This window comes from Oncorhynchus mykiss, chromosome 24 (genome assembly GCF_013265735.2).
Source record: "Oncorhynchus mykiss isolate Arlee chromosome 24, USDA_OmykA_1.1, whole genome shotgun sequence".
In the NCBI taxonomy this organism is placed as follows: Eukaryota; Metazoa; Chordata; class Actinopteri; order Salmoniformes; family Salmonidae; genus Oncorhynchus; species Oncorhynchus mykiss.
In genome coordinates this window covers 33,645,515-33,666,178 of record NC_048588.1, presented here as the reverse complement: position 1 = coordinate 33,666,178, position 20,664 = coordinate 33,645,515, and the positions used below count along the sequence as shown (strand labels likewise).

The following is a 20,664-nucleotide window of genomic DNA, read 5'->3' as shown; positions in this document are numbered from 1 at the left end:
TGTTCCCTTACAATAGAATAGTGTATACGTTTGAATAATTACTATTAATGTTTTATTCATAAGAAATGATGAACTGAAAACTACATTAGATTTTTATTCGCTCACAAAATGGCGAGTTCTGCACAAATAACCAATTGGCGTCTTGCAGCTCTGAATGCCTCCAATAGGAAGGCTTGATAATCACCAGCGCCGAAATTTGAAAGAGTATACTTCTTAGCACTTCAAAAATAGACCTGGTGTTCGAAACACAAAGTTATTTTGGTAAGCGGGTGCTACCTAGAGTTTGGTATTTTCGAGACGGAATTTCTAAATGTTTTCTACCAATAGCTAGCTAATTTCAAAGGTAAGACATACTTCTACTCGTTAATAGTTGTTTAATTAACAAGTTAGTGTAACGTTTAGTTTGCTAGTCTCACTGACTGTTAGCTAGTTGCTAACGTTAGCACTGGGAGTAACGTTAGCCGTTAGGTAGTAACCATAAATTCCTTTCTTTAAGTACCATTTATAGCTGTCGAGTAGCTAGCTAACGTTAGCTATTACCCAGATATCCTTTTGATATTCCTTTCTCTAAGTAACAAGTTACTTTATCTTTAGGTAGCTAGTAACGTTAACTAAATAGCTACACTATATACAGTATACAAATGTATGTTGACACCTTCAAATTAGAGGATTCGGCTATTTCAGCACACAGCCTGTAATTTCCATAGATTAACATTGGCAGTAGAATGGCTTTACTGAACCGTTCAATGTGGCACCCTCATAGGATGCAACATTTCCAACTAGTAAATTCCTCAAATGTCTGCCCTGCTGGAGCTGCCCCGTCAATTGTAAGTGCTGTTATTATGAAGTGGAAACATCTGGGAGCAACAATGGCTTGGCTGCGAAGTGGTAGGCCACACAAGCTCACAGAATGTGAGTGCTGAAGCTCGTAGCACATCAAAGTCAACTGTCCTCGTTTGCAACACGCACTGATGAGTTACAAACTGCCTCTGGAAGCAAGGTCAGAACAATAACTTTTCTTCGCGAGCTTCATGAAATGGGTTTCCATGGCTGAGCAGCTGCACAAAAGCCCAAGATCTCCATGCCAAGTGTCGTCTGGAGTGGTGTAAAGCTCGCCGCCATTGGACTCTGGAGAAGTGGAAAAGAGTTCTCTGGAGTGATGAATCACGCTTCACCATCTGGCAGTCCGACGGATGAATCTGTGTTTGGTGGATGCCAGGAGAACGCTACCTACCCCAATGCATAGTGCCAACTGTAAAGTTTGGTGGAGGAGGACTAATGGTCTGGGGCTGTTTTTCATGTTTTGGCCTAGGCCCCATTAGTTCCAGTAAATGGACATCTTAACGCTACAGCCTACAATGACATTCTCGATGATTCTGTGCTTCCAACTTTTGGCAACAGTTTGGACAATGCCTTTTCCTGTTTCAGAATGACAACGCCCCTGTGCACAAAGCGAGGTCCATACAGAAATGGTTTGTCGAGATCGGTGTGGAAGAACTTTGCAGCCATCTCCTCTCCTGTTATGACAGCCAAGGGGGGACCAACTCCATAATATTAATGCCCATGATTTTGGAATGAGATGTTTCCCGTGCAGGTGTCCACATACTTTTGGTCACGTAGTGTAGTTGGAGTTGCTGATAGCTTATGATAGCAAGCTAGCTTCTTAGACTGAGCGTTCTTCTTTCTTCCATACAGTGGAATGATTGATACTAATGTCTGTCTGTTTTCCATTGTCTAGTGAGCAGCAAAGATGGTGCTTCACCTTGATAAAGAGCATGCACTGTTGGAATGGGTAAGTCTGCTTTGTTTTCTGTGGTCGTAACCAATATAAGCTCTAAGTACTTCGTTTGGTATGCCTTGCTAAATTGAATACATAATTTTTTTCGTCACTAGGTTAACCACCTGAATGTGGACGTCCCGGTGCGGCGCATCAACGATTTACAGGATGGCGTTTTGTTGTTGAAGCTCGTCTATAAACTGTGAGTAAAAACAATGTTCCGTAATAGCTTAGAACCATAGATATTTGTCCTCGTCTGGATTTCGCTGATTTGGTAGTTTTGCTTCTTGTGTTGATCATTGATGTTTGTGATTCTGACAGGAGAAAGGAAGAGCCCGCTAAGTCCTATTTGGACCAGCCTGTTCAGGAGAGGCTGAAAGTGGTCTCTGACTTCCTGCAAGGTGAGTCACACTCACTGGTCATGGGGGGAGGGGGGTTTTGTTTTCCCCCACAGACACATGGCTAATAGTCCTGCTGTTGTGTTTTTCCAGGTGACTGTAGGTGCAGCACAGAACGGGGAGCTCTCATCTCTTGGGACAACATCTGCAATGGCCTAAACTTGGAGGTGGAGTTATCCAAGGTATCAGGTTCATACAACTGGGTTTTATTCACTGACCAAATGTGATCTCGAGCCCAAGTATACATCATGAATTGATGGATGGAATGCTCAGAGGCCACTGCATTGTGTTCAGCTCTACACTTGACCCAACTCTCTCTCAAAGCAAAGTTTATTGGTTACATGCAGTGAGTTAATGATCCAGCCCACCTCTAACCCAGATCCCCTGGGTGGCCTGTTTTTATACTTGTGTTGTTCTCAGGTGCTTGTGCTCCTGTACTACCATAGTGTGATCAACAACCATGTTGACCTGAACCAACTGGAATACAAGTTTGAGGTAGGAGGGTCCTTGTGCTCTTAGTGGCATACCATGAACTTACATTTTTTCTTGTTGCCCGATAGCAGTGCACTTATGTGACTAACTTCTGTTTTTCCTCCCTAAAGGTTGAGCTTGCCTCCATGCTCCGCTTTGTTTTGGACAATGAGAATAGCCTCTACTTGAGTGAGAACTTGGAGAAATATCTAAGGAAGAAGCGTAAGCCTTCACTCACATGTTTCAGGTTACGTTCAACAGTTCACCTTATGGTTGCAGTACAGAAACACGCATACTCTTTCTCTCTCAGCCCTGTTTAGTTTCAACAGTGACATCTCCAGTACCTCCTCATCCTCCTTGTTCAACGATGAGGAGTCCCCGGTTTTCCGGCGCAGAAAGAAGATCGGTTCAGTTCAGTTTCTGGACCTACAAACTGTTGCGTCCTCGTCTGTCAGGTATTACTCTGTCCCTCCGTGTCTCCTCTGTTAGTGCTCACTCGTTCCTCTTCTAGTATCCCATCTATGGTATCCTAGCTACGGCCCTAGTGAGGTACTAGTCTAGAACAGCTGATGTTTGCTCGCTGGACTAATGATCTGTATGCTAGGTGGGAACACTGATCTTTGTGAGTAACCGGTGCCTTTTCCTGTTTTCTCCCACCCGCCTGTGCAGTTCTCCCCTGCAGGATGTGATGAACACTCCTCAGTTCCAGCTGAAGAAGCTGCAGAGGCAGCTGCGTCAGGAGAGAGACATGAGGGATGAGCTGGAGAAAGACCTGACCACCAGCGCCGCCACCCTCACCCAGAGAGGTACCTACCTACCTGGCTCTGTCTGATTTTAATAAGGATGTACCTGCTGTTTCTCCACTACTTCCTCTGGATTCTTACTGTTCCTGCTGATGAGTTCTGGCTGAACTTGGGATATTGTTAATTATCAGGTATCCCTTTGAAATATTCAAAGATATAGTCGAGGGTTTACACCAGATGTTATTGGAACGCTGACTGCGAGCAATGGGTGATTAAACTTGGTTGGAGCTTTCATAGTGCCTGTAGATTTCTTACTCTGATATTTAGAACCTAACACTGCTCTTTCACCCTCCTGTAGAGAGTCAGATCTGTCAGTTGCAGCACCGTATTGAGAAGCTGCTGAGGGAACAGGCTGAGCAGGAGCAGGAGCCCCGGGATGAGCTACAAGAACTGCACAGCAAGAACGAGGGGTAGGAAGGGAGAGAGAGGAGGGTCAAGGTCATACTGAGGTAATGCTAGGTGTGTGTGTGTAACTGCGTTCTCTCTCTATTAGGCTGCGCACCCGTCTCCATGAGGTGCTGAAGGAGTGCCAGGCGTTAAAGACTAACTCATCTCAGATGGAGCGGAAGGTGGATAACCTGACAGAGGAGAATGGCACCCTTTCTGCCCAGGTGAAGGACTCTCCTTGTACACGCTAGCTTCAAGGCCCAGTGCAGGAAAACATTTGATTTTCCCTCTGTTTTTATATATATAAATATATAATATAAACATTTCCCCCACACTGAGGTTGTGAAAGTTATAATACCCTTTTAGTGTGAGATCTGTTTGATAAGACAGCTGGAATTCCAGCCTGTTTTGGTGGGATGGAGTTTTGGCCTGACCGGTGACCTCACCAGATGGTAAAAGTTAATGGACCAATAACAACAGAGAGAGTTTCAAAACCTCTGCCAATAACAGCAAGTTTTCAGGTTGCATATCCCTCCCTTTTAAGCTCGTCCAATTAGACCCCTCACTCAGACCACTCCCAGACAGTCCTAGAAAAAGGATTGCTTGAGAAATTGCTCTTTGCTAATGAGCTATTTTGGTTTACTTTTTGACAATTTTAATAGAAAAAATAACAACATTAAGATACTAAATGTTTACCCAGAAAAGGTTTGATATTGAGATAAAAATGGCTGCAGTTTAACCTTTTGAAATCAAGTCATTTAAACCATACACAGCCTATAGTGATTTACTAACGGACAACTGTCTCATCATTTGTGTGTGTCAGATGCGTGAAGTGATTGCTCGGTTGGCGAGTGCTGAGGCTGAGGTGGACAGGCTGACTGAGGCCCAGGACTCTGCTCAGGGGGAGTGGAGCAGCAGACACTGCCACCTTCAGGCTGAACTCAACCGGGCCACTGCTCAGAAGGTGAGGCCTATAGAACAGGTCCCATATTCATAAAGTGTCTGAGTAGGAGTGCTGATATTTGATCAGTTTTGCCATTTTACAACACAATGACTAAAAATGACTTGGACAGAGGGGGCCTGCTTCTAGATCAGCACTCGGGAGACTCTTTATGACTAGAGGCCCAGAAGATCTCAATTTGTGCTTACTCTTTTTACGTTCTCTTCATTCTTCTTTCTGTCTGTTAGGAGTGTCTGAATGAACAGATGCTGATCCTGCAGAGCAAGATCTCCTCTCTAGAGGACGAGCTGAGTAAAGCCAAAATGCAGGAAAAAGGAGAGGTTATGGGCCCTATCTTGGAGGTTAGCATTTACCCAGATACTTAAAGCTGGATCATTTGTCACAATGTTCAAGGGTGACATTACATCCAAATTTTAGTTTCAGTGTTTTTAACCACACGTCCTTCCTTGTTTACCCCCACAGTGGGAGCAGCTGAAACAGGAGCTGGCTGATGCCACCCTCAGGCACGCAGAGTGTGAGTGCACCATCGCCCGTCTGAAGGGGGAGAAGGAGCAGGCTGCCACCCTGCATGCCCAGGAGAGGGCCTCGCTACAGGCAGAGAGCCAGAGACTGCAGGTCCTGGTGACTGAGCTCCAGGAAGCCCTGAGTGCTCTGCGGGCTGACAGAGAGGCTCTGGAGCTGGCCTCCAAGGAGGAGAGGGAGTCCCTGACTGCCCAGCTCCACACCCTGACTGCTGAGGTGGCCAGCCTTACCCAGACTGTACAACAAAGGGAGCAGGAGGTGAAGGCGCTGGGGGAGGAGGTGCAGCAGGAGTGCATTCAGAGAGGGGAGCTGAACCTGGCTATGGAGCGGCAGGAGAGGAAGGCCAGAGAGGAGATCCAGGAGCTGACCAGCCACGTGGACACCATGGGTGACTCTCTGAGGAGGGCTGAGGAGGAGGTGCAGGTCAGGGAGAAGCAGCTTACCAAGCAGCAGCAGGAGAGCGCTCTACAGAGGGAGGTCCTACAGGAGGAGATGGCTGCATCTGAGAAGGCGTTAAAAGAGCTGAAGGAGCAGGAGGAGGCCGTTAGAGAGGAGGCCACTCGACTGCACCAGGAGATAACTGCACATGCTACGGACCTCTGCAGCCTGAGGCAGGAGCACACTGCTCTGCAGGAACAATTGGCTAGGCAGCAAGAGGAGATCTCCCTAGAAAAGGAGGCGCAGTCCGAAGCCCACAGGGAGAAGGAAGCGGTGAGGGAGGAGCTCTCTCGTCTCCAGGAGGAGGTGAGGAGCCTGGGGGAACAGATGGCCCAGCTGGAGGAGGCTCAGAGGGAGAAGGAGTGTCTCCTCCTCCAGTCCACAGAGAACATAGAGACCCTCCAGACAGAGAGAGCCACTGCCTCGTCTCTCGCTGAAGCCAAAGACCTGGAGCTCAGCAGCCTGAGAGAGGAGGTGAGGGCCAGGGAGGAGCAGCTAGCCATGCAACAAGAGGAGTACCGCTTACAGCAGGAGGAGCTACGGGAGGAGCTTGCCGCTCAGGAGAATGAAATCAATAACATGAGAGAGCGGCTCGCTGGCCTGATGGACCAGATCTCTCTGCTGAAGGAGTTGTGTCAGGAGGGCAAAAACATGGAGGCCCTGAGAGAAGAGCACACTGCCCAGCTGGAGCAGCTGCGGATAGTGAAGGAGCAGGTCGAAGAGGTCCGGGAGAGGAATGAGGAGACCTCGGCAGCTCTCAGGGAGAAGGAGTCGTCTCTCAGGGAGAAGGAGGAGAGCCTCCGGAGGCTGGAGGAGGAGCTACAGTCCACCACCTCTCTTGCCTCCCAGAGACGACAGGAAGAACTGACCTCACTCAAGGAGGAAGTCATCTCGCAGCAGGAGGAGGTGGAGAGGAGGCGTGCCGCGGAGGCCCTGTCAGTTGAGGAGGCGAGGCAGTTGGCTGGGGAACAGGAGTCTAAACGTATGGAACTGGAGGAGAGCGTGTCAGCCCTACAGCAGCAGCTGGACTCAGCCATCCAGGACAATGATAGGAAGAGACAGGAGTATGAGAGGCTGGAGCAGGACCTGGAGCACAGAGGAACACTGGTGGAAGAGCTGAGGCAGCAGGAGGATAGCGCCAGACTGGAGGCCACTCGACTCCGCCAGGAGATCTCTACACATGTCAGCCATCTGGAGGTCGTGCAGAGGGGGAAGGAGGAGCTAGCCAGGCAGCAGGAGGAACTGAGAGGGGAGGTGTCCCTTCATCAGCAGAGAGCTTCAGTGCTCCAGCAGAGCCTGGAGGTGCAGGAGGTTGCTATGAGAGTGTTAAAGGAGCAGACTGAGAGCACCAGAGAGGAGGCCACTGTGAAGATGGAGGCCCTACAGGCTCAGCTGGAGGTAGTGTCGTCTCTGGCAGCAGCTAAAGACCTGCAGCTCAGCACTCTGAGAGAGAAGGCCACTACCTTACAGGAGCAGCTAGCTAAGAGAGAGCAGGAGATCTCCCTTCAGAAGGAGGTGCTGCAGGAGGCCCACATGGAGAAGGAGTCAGTGGAGGTACTGAGAGAGGAGCTGGCCAGGCAACAGGAGGAGCTGAGAGAGGAGTTAATCCGCCAGCAGCAGAGAGCTCAGTCCTTAGAACAGAGCCTGGAGGAGCAGCAGGAGGCCCTGAAAGAGCTGACCGTGAAGGAGGAGAGAGCCAGAGAGGAGGCCACTCTGAAGATGGTGGCCCTCCAAGCAGCTAAGGACTTGGAGCTCAGCACCCTGAGACAGGAGGCTACACAACTCCGCCAGGAGATCTCCACACATGTCAGCCGTCTGGAGGAGGTGCAGAGGGGGAAGGAGGAGCAGGAGGGAAACTCAAGAGAGGAGACAACTGTGAAGATGGAGGCCCTACAGGCTCAGCTGGAGGTAGTGTTGTCTCTGGCTGCTGCTAAAGACCTGCAGCTCAACACTCTGAGAGAGGAGGCCTCTGTACTCTGCCAGGAGAATGCCAAACGGGCAGCTGATCTAAAGGACGTGCAGTCAGAGAAGATTCGGATGGAGAGCATGTTGAGCGAGGAGCACAGAGCCTTACAGGAGGAGCTGGCCAAGGAGCAGGAGGAGCTGAGGGGAGAGGTGTCCCTCCACCAGCAGAGAGCTGCAGAGCTCCAGCAGAGCCTGGAGGAGAAGCAGGAGGCCCTTAGAGAGCTGAAGGAGCAGCTTGTCCAGCAGCAGGAGGACAGCTCCCTACAGAAGGTCTTGCAGGAGGCCCAGGCTGCAGCCCTCCAGGAGGAGGCGGTAGACGCTCTGAGAGGGGAGGTGACCCTCCACCAGCAGAGAGCTGCAGAGCTCCAGCAGAGCCTGGAGCACCAGGAGGCTGCCCTGAGGGAGCAGGAGGCGAAGAGCACAGAGGAGGCCACTCTGAAGATGGAGGCCCTCCAAGCAGCTAAAGACCTGCAGCTCAGCACTCTGACAGAGAAGGCCACTACCTTACAGCAGCAGCTAGCTAAGAGGGAGCAGGAGATCTCCCTTCAGAAGGAGGTGCTGCAGGAGGCCCACATGGAGAAGGAGTCAGTGGAGGTACTGAGAGAGGAGCTGGCCAGGCAACAGGAGGAGCTGAGAGAGGAGTTAATCCGCCAGCAGCAGAGAGCTCAATCCTTAGAACAGAGCCTGGAGGAGCAGCAGGAGGCCCTGAAAGAGCTGACCGTGAAGGAGGAGAGAGCCAGAGAGGAGGCCACTCTGAAGATGGTGGCCCTCCAAGCAGCTAAGGACTTGGAGATCAGCACCCTGAGACAGGAGGCTACACAACTCCGCCAGGAGATCTCCACACATGTCAGCCGTCTGGAGGAGGTGCAGAGGGGGAAGGAGGAGCTGAGGGAGCAGGAGGGCAACGCAAGAGAGGAGACAACTGTGAAGATGGAGGCCCTACAGGCTCAGCTGGAGGTAGTGTCGTCTCTGGCTGCAGCTAAAGACCTGCAGCTCAGCACTCTGAGAGAGGAGGCCACTACCTTACAGGAGCAGCTAGCTAAGAGAGAGCAGGAGATCTCCCTTCAGAAGGAGGTGCTGCAGGAGGCCCATATGGAGAAGGAGTCAGTGGAGGTACTGAGAGAGGAGCTGGCCAGGCAACAGGAGGAGCTGAGAGAGCTGACCGTGAAGGAGGAGAGAGCCAGAGAGGAGGCCACTCTGAAGATGGTGGCCCTCCAAGCAGCTAAGGACTTGGAGCTCAGCACCTTGAGACAGGAGGCTACACAACTCCGCCAGGAGATCTCCACATATGTCAGCCGTCTGGAGGAGGTGCAGAGCGAGGGCCCCCTGAGAGAGGAGCACACTGCCTTACAGGTGCAGCTGGCCAAGCAGCAGGAGGAAAACTCCCTACAGAAGGGACTGCTACAGGAGGTGCAGGCCACAGTCCTCCAGGAGAGGGAGGCCAAGGAGACACTGAGAGGGGAGGTGTCCCTCCACCAGCAGAGCCTGGAGCACCAGGAGGCTGTCCTGAGGGAGGATCTAGCCAGGCAGAAGGAGGAAGGGCAGGCAGCAGGCCAGGTGGAGAAGGAGTTGATGGAGCAGTTCTCTGTGCTCCAGCAAGAGAAGGAGGCTCTGTTAACCCGGGCCCTCCAGGCAGAGCAGAACCAGAGCGAGCTGGAAGGGAGCATGGCTGAGCTGCGAGCCCAGGCAGAGAGCACAGAAAGTGGCCAGAGACAACAGCTGGATGCCCTGCTCCTGGAGAAGGAGAGGCTGACTGAGGGTAACCAGGTCCTGGAGATTAAATGTAGTGCCGCCCAGAGGCTGGAGGCTGTACTGCAAGAGGAACTGGCCTTGCTGAGAGAACAGATGGAGGGAACAGAGTGGGAGAAGCAGGTCAGAGATCTACGGAAACAACTTGCTGCCAACACTGAGGTAGTGGAACACTACAAAACACAGGTGAGTCTGACCAGTAAACACAACCACATAACACATCTCTGAGCTAACACACACCTCACCCTGGCAGTGGATAGAATTATTCCGGTTTGTCTTGGAGGTTGAGGTGTGGTATATTTTTGTTCCCAGGTTGAGAAGGCCAAGAGCCACTACTCGGGGAAGAAGCAGCAGCTTGTGGAGTCTCAGGAGCAGGTGACGGAGCTGCAGCGCAGCCTAGAGGTCAGAGAGCATGAGGTCAACGCTGTTACCACAGAGATGAAGCTGCTGCAGAAGGAGCTGGAGAAGGCCAGGAGCAAAGAGAAGAGCCTCGGCTCCAAGATCAACACTCTGGAAGCACAGGTATACCTCTCAATCAGGTTATATTATGCATTATATCATACAGGATGTCAGCTTCATGTTGACATGAAACTAACATTATTTGTGTGGTTTTTTTTTTACAGCTTGCGTTTGCTGATCGTCACCTTCGGGAGCAGAGCCAGGTTCGACCTGAGAGGGGACCAGGCAGGATTGAGAAGATGAGAGGGGGTAGAGAGAGTGTCTCCCTGAAAGTCCCCCAGAGCCAGACTCACCAGGAGATCAGCGGCGACAGCCTGGACCTGAGCCTGGACGACTCCCTCAACACTACCACGTAACCCACCTTCTCTTCCGTCTCCATCTCCTCTGACCTTGACTTGCAGCTAGGTGACTGGTATACATCTTCGTCTCTCCCTGCCCTGTAGGAGGCCAATGGAGCCTGACGAGTCCAGTACTCCCCTGGTGCGTAGCTCGGAGCGCGTAGCTGCTAAACGGCGTGCTCTGGGAGGGGATTCACTGGAGACCCTCTACTTCACCCCCATGAATACCCGTCAGATCAACAGGTAGGTTTAGAATGTGTGTTCGGCACCACTAGTTTAACTGCTACTATAAAGAAGTTAATGAGGGTTATTCTCCAGGACCGGCACCACTAGTTTAACTGCTACTATAAAGAAGTTAATCAGGGTTATTCTCCCCAGGACCGGCACCACTAGTTTAACTGCTACTATAAAGAAGTTAATCAGGGTTATTCTCCCCAGGACCGGCACCACTAGTTTAAATGCTACTATAAAGAAGTTAATCAGGGTTATTCTCCAGGACCGGCACCACTAGTTTAACTGCTACTATAAAGAAGTTAATCAGGGTTATTCTCCAGGACCGGCACCACTAGTTTAACTGCTAATATAAAGAAGTTAATCAGGGTTATTCTCCCCAGGACCGGCACCACTAGTTTAACTGCTACTATAAAGAAGTTAATCAGGGTTATTCTCCAGGACCGGCACCACTAGTTTAACTGCTACTATAAAGAAGTTAATCAGGGTTATTCTCTCCAGGACCGGCACCACTAGTTTAACTGCTACTATAAAGAAGTTAATCAGGGTTATTCTCCCCAGGACCGGCACCACTAGTTTAACTGCTACTATAAAGAAGTTAATCAGGGTTATTCTCCAGGACCGGCACCACTAGTTTAACTGCTACTATAAAGAAGTTCATCAGGGTTATTCTCTCCAGGACCGGCACCACTAGTTTAACTGCTACTATAAAGAAGTTAATCAGGGTTATTCTCCCCAGGACCGGCACCACTAGTTTAACTGCTAATATAAAGAAGTTAATCAGGGTTGTTCTCCAGGACCGGCACCACTAGTTTAACTGCTACTATAAAGAAGTTAATCAGGGTTATTCTCCAGGACCGGCACCACTAGTTTAACTGCTACTATAAAGAAGTTAATCAGGGTTATTCTCCAGGACCGGCACCACTAGTTTAACTGCTACTATAAAGAAGTTAATCAGGGTTATTCTCCAGGACCGGCACCACTAGTTTAACTGCTACTATAAAGAAGTTCATCAGGGTTATTCTCTCCAGGACCGGCACCACTAGTTTAACTGCTACTATAAAGAAGTTAATCAGGGTTATTCTCCCCAGGACCGGCACCACTAGTTTAACTGCTACTATAAAGAAGTTAATCAGGGTTATTCTCCCCAGGACCGGCACCACTAGTTTAACTGCTAATATAAAGAAGTTAATCAGGGTTATTCTCCCCAGGACCGGCACCACTAGTTTAACTGCTACTATAAAGAAGTTAATCAGGGTTATTCTCCCCAGGACCGGCACCACTAGTTTAACTGCTACTATAAAGAAGTTAATCAGGGTTGTTCTCCAGGACCGGCACCACTAGTTTAACTGCTACTATAAAGAAGTTAATCAGGGTTATTCTCCAGGACCGGCACCACTAGTTTAACTGCTACTATAAAGAAGTTAATCGGGGTTATTCTCCCCAGGACCGGCACCACTAGTTTAACTGCTACTATAAAGAAGTTAATCAGGGTTATTCTCCAGGACCGGCACCACTAGTTTAACTGCTACTATAAAGAAGTTAATCAGGGTTATTCTCCCCAGGACCGGCACCACTAGTTTAACTGCTACTATACAGAAGTTCATCAGGGTTATTCTCCCCAGGACCGGCACCACTAGTTTAACTGCTACTATAAAGAAGTTAATCAGGGTTATTCTCCCCAGGACCGGCACCACTAGTTTAACTGCTACTATAAAGAAGTTAATCAGGGTTATTCTCCCCAGGACCGGCACCACTAGTTTAACTGCTACTATAAAGAAGTTAATCAGGGTTATTCTCCCCAGGACCGGCACCACTAGTTTAACTGCTACTATAAAGAAGTTAATCAGGGTTGTTCTCCAGGACCGGCACCACTAGTTTAACTGCTACTATAAAGAAGTTAATCAGGGTTATTCTCCAGGACCGGCACCACTAGTTTAACTGCTACTATAAAGAAGTTAATCAGGGTTATTCTCCCCAGGACCGGCACCACTAGTTTAACTGCTACTATAAAGAAGTTAATCAGGGTTATTCTCCCCAGGACCGGCACCACTAGTTTAACTGCTACTATAAAGAAGTTAATCAGGGTTATTCTCCAGGACCGGCACCACTAGTTTAACTGCTACTATAAAGAAGTTAATCAGGGTTATTCTCCCCAGGACCGGCACCACTAGTTTAACTGCTACTATAAAGAAGTTAATCAGGGTTATTCTCCAGGACCGGCACCACTAGTTTAACTGCTACTATAAAGAAGTTAATCAGGGTTATTCTCTCCAGGACCGGCACCACTAGTTTAACTGCTACTATAAAGAAGTTAATCAGGGTTATTCTCCAGGACCGGCACCACTAGTTTAACTGCTACTATAAAGAAGTTAATCAGGGTTATTCTCCCCAGGACCGGCACCACTAGTTTAACTGCTACTATACAGAAGTTCATCAGGGTTATTCTCCCCAGGACCGGCACCACTAGTTTAACTGCTACTATAAAGAAGTTAATCAGGGTTATTCTCCCCAGGACCGGCACCACTAGTTTAACTGCTACTATAAAGAAGTTAATCAGGGTTATTCTCCCCAGGACCGGCACCACTAGTTTAACTGCTACTATAAAGAAGTTAATCAGGGTTATTCTCCCCAGGACCGGCACCACTAGTTTAACTGCTACTATAAAGAAGTTCATCAGGGTTATTCTCTCCAGGACCGGCACCACTAGTTTAACTGCTACTATAAAGAAGTTAATCAGGGTTATTCTCCCCTGGACCGGCACCACTAGTTTAACTGCTACTATAAAGAAGTTAATCAGGGTTATTCTCCCCAGGACCGGCACCACTAGTTTAACTGCTAATATAAAGAAGTTAATCAGGGTTATTCTCCCCAGGACCGGCACCACTAGTTTAACTGCTACTATAAAGAAGTTAATCAGGGTTATTCTCCCCAGGACCGGCACCACTAGTTTAACTGCTACTATAAAGAAGTTCATCAGGGTTATTCTCTCCAGGACCGGCACCACTAGTTTAACTGCTACTATAAAGAAGTTCATCAGGGTTATTCTCTCCAGGACCGGCACCACTAGTTTAACTGCTACTATAAAGAAGTTAATCAGGGTTATTCTCCCCTGGACCGGCACCACTAGTTTAACTGCTACTATAAAGAAGTTAATCAGGGTTATTCTCCAGGACCGGCACCACTAGTTTAACTGCTACTATAAAGAAGTTAATCAGGGTTATTCTCCCCAGGACCGGCACCACTAGTTTAACTGCTACTATAAAGAAGTTAATCAGGGTTATTCTCCAGGACCGGCACCACTAGTTTAACTGCTACTATAAAGAAGTTAATCAGGGTTATTCCCCAGGACCGGCACCACTAGTTTAACTGCTACTATAAAGAAGTTAATCAGGGTTATTCTCCAGGACCGGCACCACTAGTTTAACTGCTACTATAAAGAAGTTAATCAGGGTTATTCTCCAGGACCGGCACCACTAGTTTAACTGCTACTATAAAGAAGTTAATCAGGGTTATTCTCCAGGACCGGCACCACTAGTTTAACTGCTACTATAAAGAAGTTAATCAGGGTTATTCCCCAGGACCGGCACCACTAGTTTAACTGCTACTATAAAGAAGTTAATCAGGGTTATTCTCCAGGACCGGCACCACTAGTTTAACTGCTACTATAAAGAAGTTAATCAGGGTTATTCTCCAGGACCGGCACCACTAGTTTAACTGCTACTATAAAGAAGTTCATCAGGGTTATTCTCCCCAGGACCGGCACCACTAGTTTAACTGCTAATATAAAGAAGTTAATCAGGGTTATTCTCCCCAGGACCGGCACCACTAGTTTAACTGCTACTATAAAGAAGTTAATCAGGGTTATTCTCCCCAGGACCGGCACCACTAGTTTAACTGCTACTATAAAGAAGTTAATCAGGGTTATTCTCCAGGACCGGCACCACTAGTTTAACTGCTACTATAAAGAAGTTAATCAGGGTTATTCTCTCCAGGACCGGCACCACTAGTTTAACTGCTACTATAAAGAAGTTAATCAGGGTTATTCTCCCCAGGACCGGCACCACTAGTTTAACTGCTACTATAAAGAAGTTAATCAGGGTTATTCTCCAGGACCGGCACCACTAGTTTAACTGCTACTATAAAGAAGTTCATCAGGGTTATTCTCCAGGACCGGCACCACTAGTTTAACTGCTACTATAAAGAAGTTCATCAGGGTTATTCTCTCCAGGACCGGCACCACTAGTTTAACTGCTACTATAAAGAAGTTAATCAGGGTTATTCTCCCCAGGACCGGCACCACTAGTTTAACTGCTACTATAAAGAAGTTAATCAGGGTTATTCTCCCCAGGACCGGCACCACTAGTTTAACTGCTACTATAAAGAAGTTCATCAGGGTTATTCTCTCCAGGACCGGCACCACTAGTTTAACTGCTACTATAAAGAAGTTCATCAGGGTTATTCTCCAGGACCGGCACCACTAGTTTAACTGCTACTATAAAGAAGTTCATCAGGGTTATTCTCTCCAGGACCGGCACCACTAGTTTAACTGCTACTATAAAGAAGTTCATCAGGGTTATTCTCTCCAGGACCGGCACCACTAGTTTAACTGCTACTATAAAGAAGTTCATCAGGGTTATTCTCTCCAGGACCGGCACCACTAGTTTAACTGCTACTATAAAGAAGTTCATCAGGGTTATTCTCCCCAGGACCAGTACTGAGCGCCGGCTGGAGAGCAGCATCACATCTCTGGGAGAGCTGGCTCTGGACTCAGCCAGGAAGAGACCACCCACCTCCTCAGCTAGACGCCGAAGGACCACCCAGGTCATCAACATCACCATGAGCAAGGTGGAGGGAGCACTGGGACACCTCTCACTGCACGTTTTCTCTCTCTCTCTCTCTCTCTCTCACATTCTCTCTCTCGTTCTCTCACTCCCGCTTCTCTCTCTCACCTCTCGCGCTCACTCTCACTTCTCTCTCTCTCACCACTCTCACCACTCTCACCTCTCTCTCTCACCACTCTCACTTCTCTCTCTCGCTACATTCTTGGGAGCACCCTGTATCACCTTTTGGTTTTCAATGCCCATCTAGCGGTCTTTTAGGTTGGTTGACCTGCTGAGGAGTGAGTGGGATGGTTGACTTCTCCTCTCTCCCCCCCCCATGCAGACGACTCCTGGTCGCAGAGGAGCAGGAGGGGATAGTGACAACGAGACGTTCTACAGCCTGGCCTCCGTCCACTCCCATCCCAACATCACCGGAAGAACACACACTGCACGACCTGTCTCCATGGAGATCTTCCACACACCCGGAAAACCTGCCGTTGCGTTGAGCGATCAGCTCCTCAGTCTCCCTGGATACCGTCGTAGCACCGTCCACGTTGCAGCTCCACAGAGTACGAAACGTTTACACACATTCTACAACGAGCCCCTTGTCCTTAGCCGGTGACACTTCTCCATTGCCTTCCAGATGTTCAAGGAGGCACCAAGAGGTTGATTGGCCCAGAGTTTGTACTACAGTATGTTTATGTTCTGCACGTTGTGTAGGTACGGGCCAGTTCTGTGTGGGGGCAGAGAATGAGCCTGAGCATGCTGCTGATGACTGGCTACGCATCGCTGAGCTGCAGGCCAGAAACCAGTCCTGTCTGCCTCATCTAAAGAGCAGCTATCCTCTGGAGTCCAGGGTACACTGTTCCTCACTCTCCATCTAGCCATCTGTCACTTTCTCAAAAATATGTTTTGCTTGTAATCATCCAATCTCCAAACCCTGCCTCCTCCCCCTTGCAGCCCAGCCTGGGACCGTCCTTTGAGTTCACCGACGATGACCTGCGCATGGGCGACCCCACGGAGACCATCCGTAGAGCCTCTGTGATGCCCGGACAGATTCAGGAGTCTCTGTCATCCCACCGGCTCTCACTCCACCCGGGACCGGCCGACAGCACCACGGCCACCAGGCCAGCCTACGGCTCTCACCGCCTCTCACTGATGCCCCCCAAACCTAAAGCCAGCAGCACCCTGAACAACCAGAACACGCACAACCTCAGGGGGAGCAACCTGTCACTCAAACGCTCAGCCAAAGACCAGGAACCAGACACACCTGAGGTGAGGGTGGAGGGGAGGTGAGGGTGGAGGGGAGGTGAGGGTGGAGGGGAGGGGAGGTGAGGGTGGAGGGGAGGATGTAGATGTTAATGTGGGGGTTCAATCATTAACCGGTTTGTTTAATTCTACAGTTACTGAATTCTCTTTTCTCAGGCTAAGAGGATGGCAACCAGCTGTTTCCCGCGCCCTCTTACCCCTAAAGGAGGTCGTTTCAGCTCATCCAACAACCGCCAGCCTCTTAGCCCTGTGAGTCTCTCTCTTCCTCTGGTTTGTTTTCTTAGCAGCAATGGTTGTTAGCATACTCCAAGCAGTAGGCCTAAAATATCCACCCATCCTCTCTTTCAGGCTGAGCGGAGACAGTCCATGGTGTTCTCCATTGACAACACGCCTCGTAAGGCAGCTTCCAAGAGCGGCTTCCTACAGAGAGGCATGAGTAAGATTCGCAGCTCCACCCGTAAATCCCCAGGGAACAAAAGCTCCCGTGTCCCGCGGTCCGGAGACGGGAAGTCTCCCCGCAGTGGAGCCGGGAGTGTGAAGTCCCCTCAGCCGGCAGGGAAGGCACAGAGGAAGTCCCCACGGACCAACAGCAGCAAGTCTCCAAAGAACCCCACCAGCGCACGCAAGGTGAGAACCACTTCCTTTCTCTGGACAAGCGTTGTATGATCATTTGCATACGAGATGATTTCTAGCCACATTGGACATGCTGTTTGACCCCTCCCCCCCACCACCCCGTATCAGACCATGTGTCTAACTACAGCGATACGGTGTGTGTTTAGGAACCTGAGGTGTTGGTTGGAAAGCCCATTCATCTGAGCAGGTTTTCTATCATTTCTGTTTCACTCAGCTGCTTTGTTAACTGGGCTGTGCTGCAGGGGTGTGTCTGTCGGGGGGGGGGGGGGGGGGGGGGGTACGGATCGTCCCTTGGGGTTACGGTGTTAGTTTGTGGTGACGTGTTTTCTAAATTCCCTGTTTGCTACATTACACCTGACTGTCTGCAGGACTGTGTAATAACATGCCTTTTGGGAGCACTACTTCCAGCGTTTTGACAGTCGACTCATTTCATCAATGCAGACCTGCTATTCACTTAGGTGTCTGGGTGATTATCCAGTGTGTTCCTCTCTTCTCACTAATAAAACATGTTTTTTTCCCTCTCTCTCTCTCCCCACAGATGAACTTCAGGAGAAAGATGTGAATGAACATCTAATCGCCCTAAACACTTTAAACTCTCCCAAGAATAATCATTTTATGTGCAATAAATACAAGTGTACTTTCACCAGAGGTTATATTATATTTACTTAGTGCTATTTTGGGTTTTAATAATTTGGTTTCTTTTGAGATTTAAAATCTCAATGTTTTATTTAATTTGACCTCCTAATGATGTAATTGTATTAGTGAAGCCCTGTTCAATGGGGTGGTGAGGTATCCAATACTGTTATAGGTCACCTACTGTACGTGTATACTGGTACACTGAATCATGATGATGATGATGATGATGATGCATTACACTTTGACTTTTTCATCTCATCTTCTTTGGCTTTTTAAACCTGCTTTAAACTTGCTTTAAAACCTTTTGTATCATATATACACACATGTATTATCTTTCAAATAAAAAGTATAAAACAATCTAGCAAATATTTTGAAAGGTGAAGTTTTGTGAAGGGAATTCCACGTTTTACCTTATGGCAGTGCGACTTAATCCAAAATAACGGTCTGGATTTAATGCTCAGAAAGATTTCCATTCTCAAATACTACACGGTCATTAATTTGTGAGTAGGGTATTCCACTGTATAGTTTGGGAATATTTTCAAAGGCGTTTTGATTAAATTCTGTCCAGAAAGTCAACCTGCCAGTGTCTTAATTTGGTACAAGTACCACCAGGCCATAGTCAGCCTACCTACCTACTTCAACCCCCTGCCATTTCACCGACAGCCCCAGAATCTCTTCCCCGTCACAGGAGACTTGTGATTTGAGCCTGTTAGTGGAACCGAAATGGACTCAGTATCACTGTCTGTAAGGCCCCTGAAACAAGTGTTTGAATGATTTTAGAGTCTGATGACTCGTGTGTTATCATGTTTAAATAAAAAATGAGTCATTGGGGCTATTTTCCCTTTACATTAAGATGACCAAAGTTTTAATTTGTTGTGACCCCAGGCTGTTAGCTTCCTGGTTAGAGAAACCTGTACATCTGGTTACAGCTAGAGGCTGTTAGCTTCCTGGTTAGAGAAACCTGTACATCTGGTTTCAGCTAGAGGCTGCTAGCTACCTGGGTAGAGAAACCTGTACATCTGGTTACAGCTAGAGGCTGCTAGCTACCTGGTTACAGCTAGAGGCTGTTAGCTACCTGGTTAGAGAAACCTGTACATCTGGTTACAGCTAGAGGCTGTTAGCTACCTGGTTAGAGAAACCTGTACATCTGGTTACAGCTAGAGGCTGTTAGCTACCTGGTTAGAGAAACCTGTACATATGGTTACAGCTAGAGGCTGTTAGCAGACTTTCATAACTGGCCTTTCCAGGTCCAACTGTACCTTTTGAAACCAACCACAGCCTACGCAATTAGTAATACACCTTTTAGAGAAAAGTGAATCTGTTTTATTTGCTGTCAGAATCCTGCAGGGGAGCTGGAACCAGGTGAGGCCTCCCTCTAGTTATGACTTCTGTGGAGAAGAGGACGAGAACATCAGAGGCTCAGAGCTTTTCTGGGAAACTGGAACTACACAACTCCAAAACAAATTTATAAAGTCCTTACATCAGCTGATATCTCAAAGTGCTCTACAGAAACACAGCCTAAAACCCCAAACAGCAAGCAATGCAGGTGTAGATGGCTAGGAAAAACTCCCTAGAAAGGCCAGAACCTAGGAAGAAACCTTGAGAGGAACCAGGCTCTGAGGGGTGGCCAGTCCTCTTCTGGCTGTGCTACACAACTCTTCACCACTCACACTATGCTATCACTGGGTATTACACACAAACTGGCTACATAGCTGATACCTGCTGGACTGTTAATTTATCACGGTATTCCACTTTGTTAATTTTTTGTTTATCTGTCAGCCCTAGTCCCGAACTCCGGTCCTGGGTGGAGTTAACCGAACCTCTCTGCCCATTCATCGCCATTTTACCTGTTGTCTTAGCTGATTAGCTGTTGTCTTACCCGTTGTTGTCTTAGCTAGCTCTCCCAATCAACACCTGTGATTGCTTTATGCCTCGCTTTATGTCTCTCAAATGTCAATATGCCTTGTATACTGTTGTTTAGGATAGTTATCATTGTTCTAGTTTACTGCGGAGCCCCTAGTCCCACTCTACATGCCTCAGATACCTCCTTTGTCCCACCTCCCACACATTTTTTATTTATTTCACCTTTATTTAACCAGGTAGGCTAGTTGAGAACAAGTTCTCATTTCAACTGCGACCTGGCCAAGATAAAGCATAGCAGTGTGAACAGACAACACAGAGTTACACATGGAGTAAACAATTAACAAGTCAATAACACAGTAGGGAAAAAAAAGTCTATATACATTGTGTGCAAAAGGCATGAGGAGGTAGGTGAATAATTAAAATTTAGCAGATTAACACCAGTGATAAATGATCAGATGGTCATGTACAGGTAGAGATACTGGTGTGCAAAAGAGCAGAAAAGTAAATAAATATAAACAGTATGGGGATGAGGTAGGTAAATTGGGTGGTCTATTTACCGATAGACTATGTACAGCTGCAGCGACCGGTTAGCTGCTCAGATAGCAGATGTTTGAAGTTGGTGAGGGAGATAAAAGTCTCCAACTTCAGCGATTTTTGCAATTCGTCACATGCGGTGACCTCACCCTGTATAACCAGCATGTCCAGAGATGCAACCTCTCCTGGGCTTACCTCCACTGTACCTGCACCCCACCATACCCCTGTCTGCACATGATTCCCTGAATCTATTCTACCATGCCCTGAAATCTGCTCCTTTTATTCTCTGTCCCCAACGCACTAGACGGCCAGTTTTGATAGCCTTTAGCCGTACCCTGATCCTACGCCTCCTCTGCTCCTCGGGTGATGTGGAGGTGTCCCCAGGCACTCTCATTTCTTGACTTCTG

The 20,664-nt window shown here is 48.3% G+C and overlaps 1 protein-coding gene across 4 annotated transcripts; it reads left to right on the top strand.

Annotated features, from left to right (window-relative positions):
• The first annotated feature begins 180 nt into the window (after positions 1-180).
• On the top strand, positions 181-18,690 carry numa1 (nuclear mitotic apparatus protein 1). 4 transcript variants are annotated; one of them, XM_036961534.1, is made up of 25 exons: positions 181-343; positions 1,739-1,792; positions 1,894-1,979; positions 2,099-2,178; positions 2,269-2,357; positions 2,596-2,670; positions 2,778-2,868; positions 2,957-3,101; positions 3,316-3,452; positions 3,748-3,859; positions 3,943-4,060; positions 4,660-4,800; positions 5,025-5,138; positions 5,260-9,657; positions 9,784-9,993; positions 10,095-10,282; positions 10,374-10,511; positions 15,209-15,323; positions 15,666-15,891; positions 16,043-16,179; positions 16,283-16,597; positions 16,748-16,840; positions 16,940-17,218; positions 17,371-17,411; positions 17,763-18,690. In XM_036961534.1, the coding sequence occupies exons 2-25, from the start codon at positions 1,751-1,753 to the stop codon at positions 17,764-17,766; spliced, it is 7,374 nt and encodes a 2,457-aa protein (XP_036817429.1). In that variant the 5' UTR covers positions 181-343; positions 1,739-1,750; the 3' UTR covers positions 17,767-18,690. The 4 variants fall into 4 exon arrangements, with proteins under 4 accessions (XP_036817429.1, XP_036817425.1, XP_036817427.1 ...); XM_036961530.1 differs by having other exon boundaries at positions 15,209-15,347; XM_036961531.1 differs by having other exon boundaries at positions 193-261; positions 15,209-15,347.
• Positions 18,691-20,664: the final 1,974 nt, after the last annotated feature.

Bases quoted from the DNA above. Each gene is read 5' to 3' on its own strand.
- numa1 (XM_036961530.1), top strand. From the start codon at position 1,751: ATGGTGCTTCACCTTGATAAAGAGCATGCACTGTTGGAATGG. The intron at 3,860-3,942 runs GTAGGAAGGGAG...TCTCTCTATTAG, and splicing joins CTGCACAGCAAGAACGAGGG to GCTGCGCACCCGTCTCCATG. The intron at 15,348-15,665 runs GTGGAGGGAGCA...CCCCCCATGCAG, and splicing joins TCAACATCACCATGAGCAAG to ACGACTCCTGGTCGCAGAGG.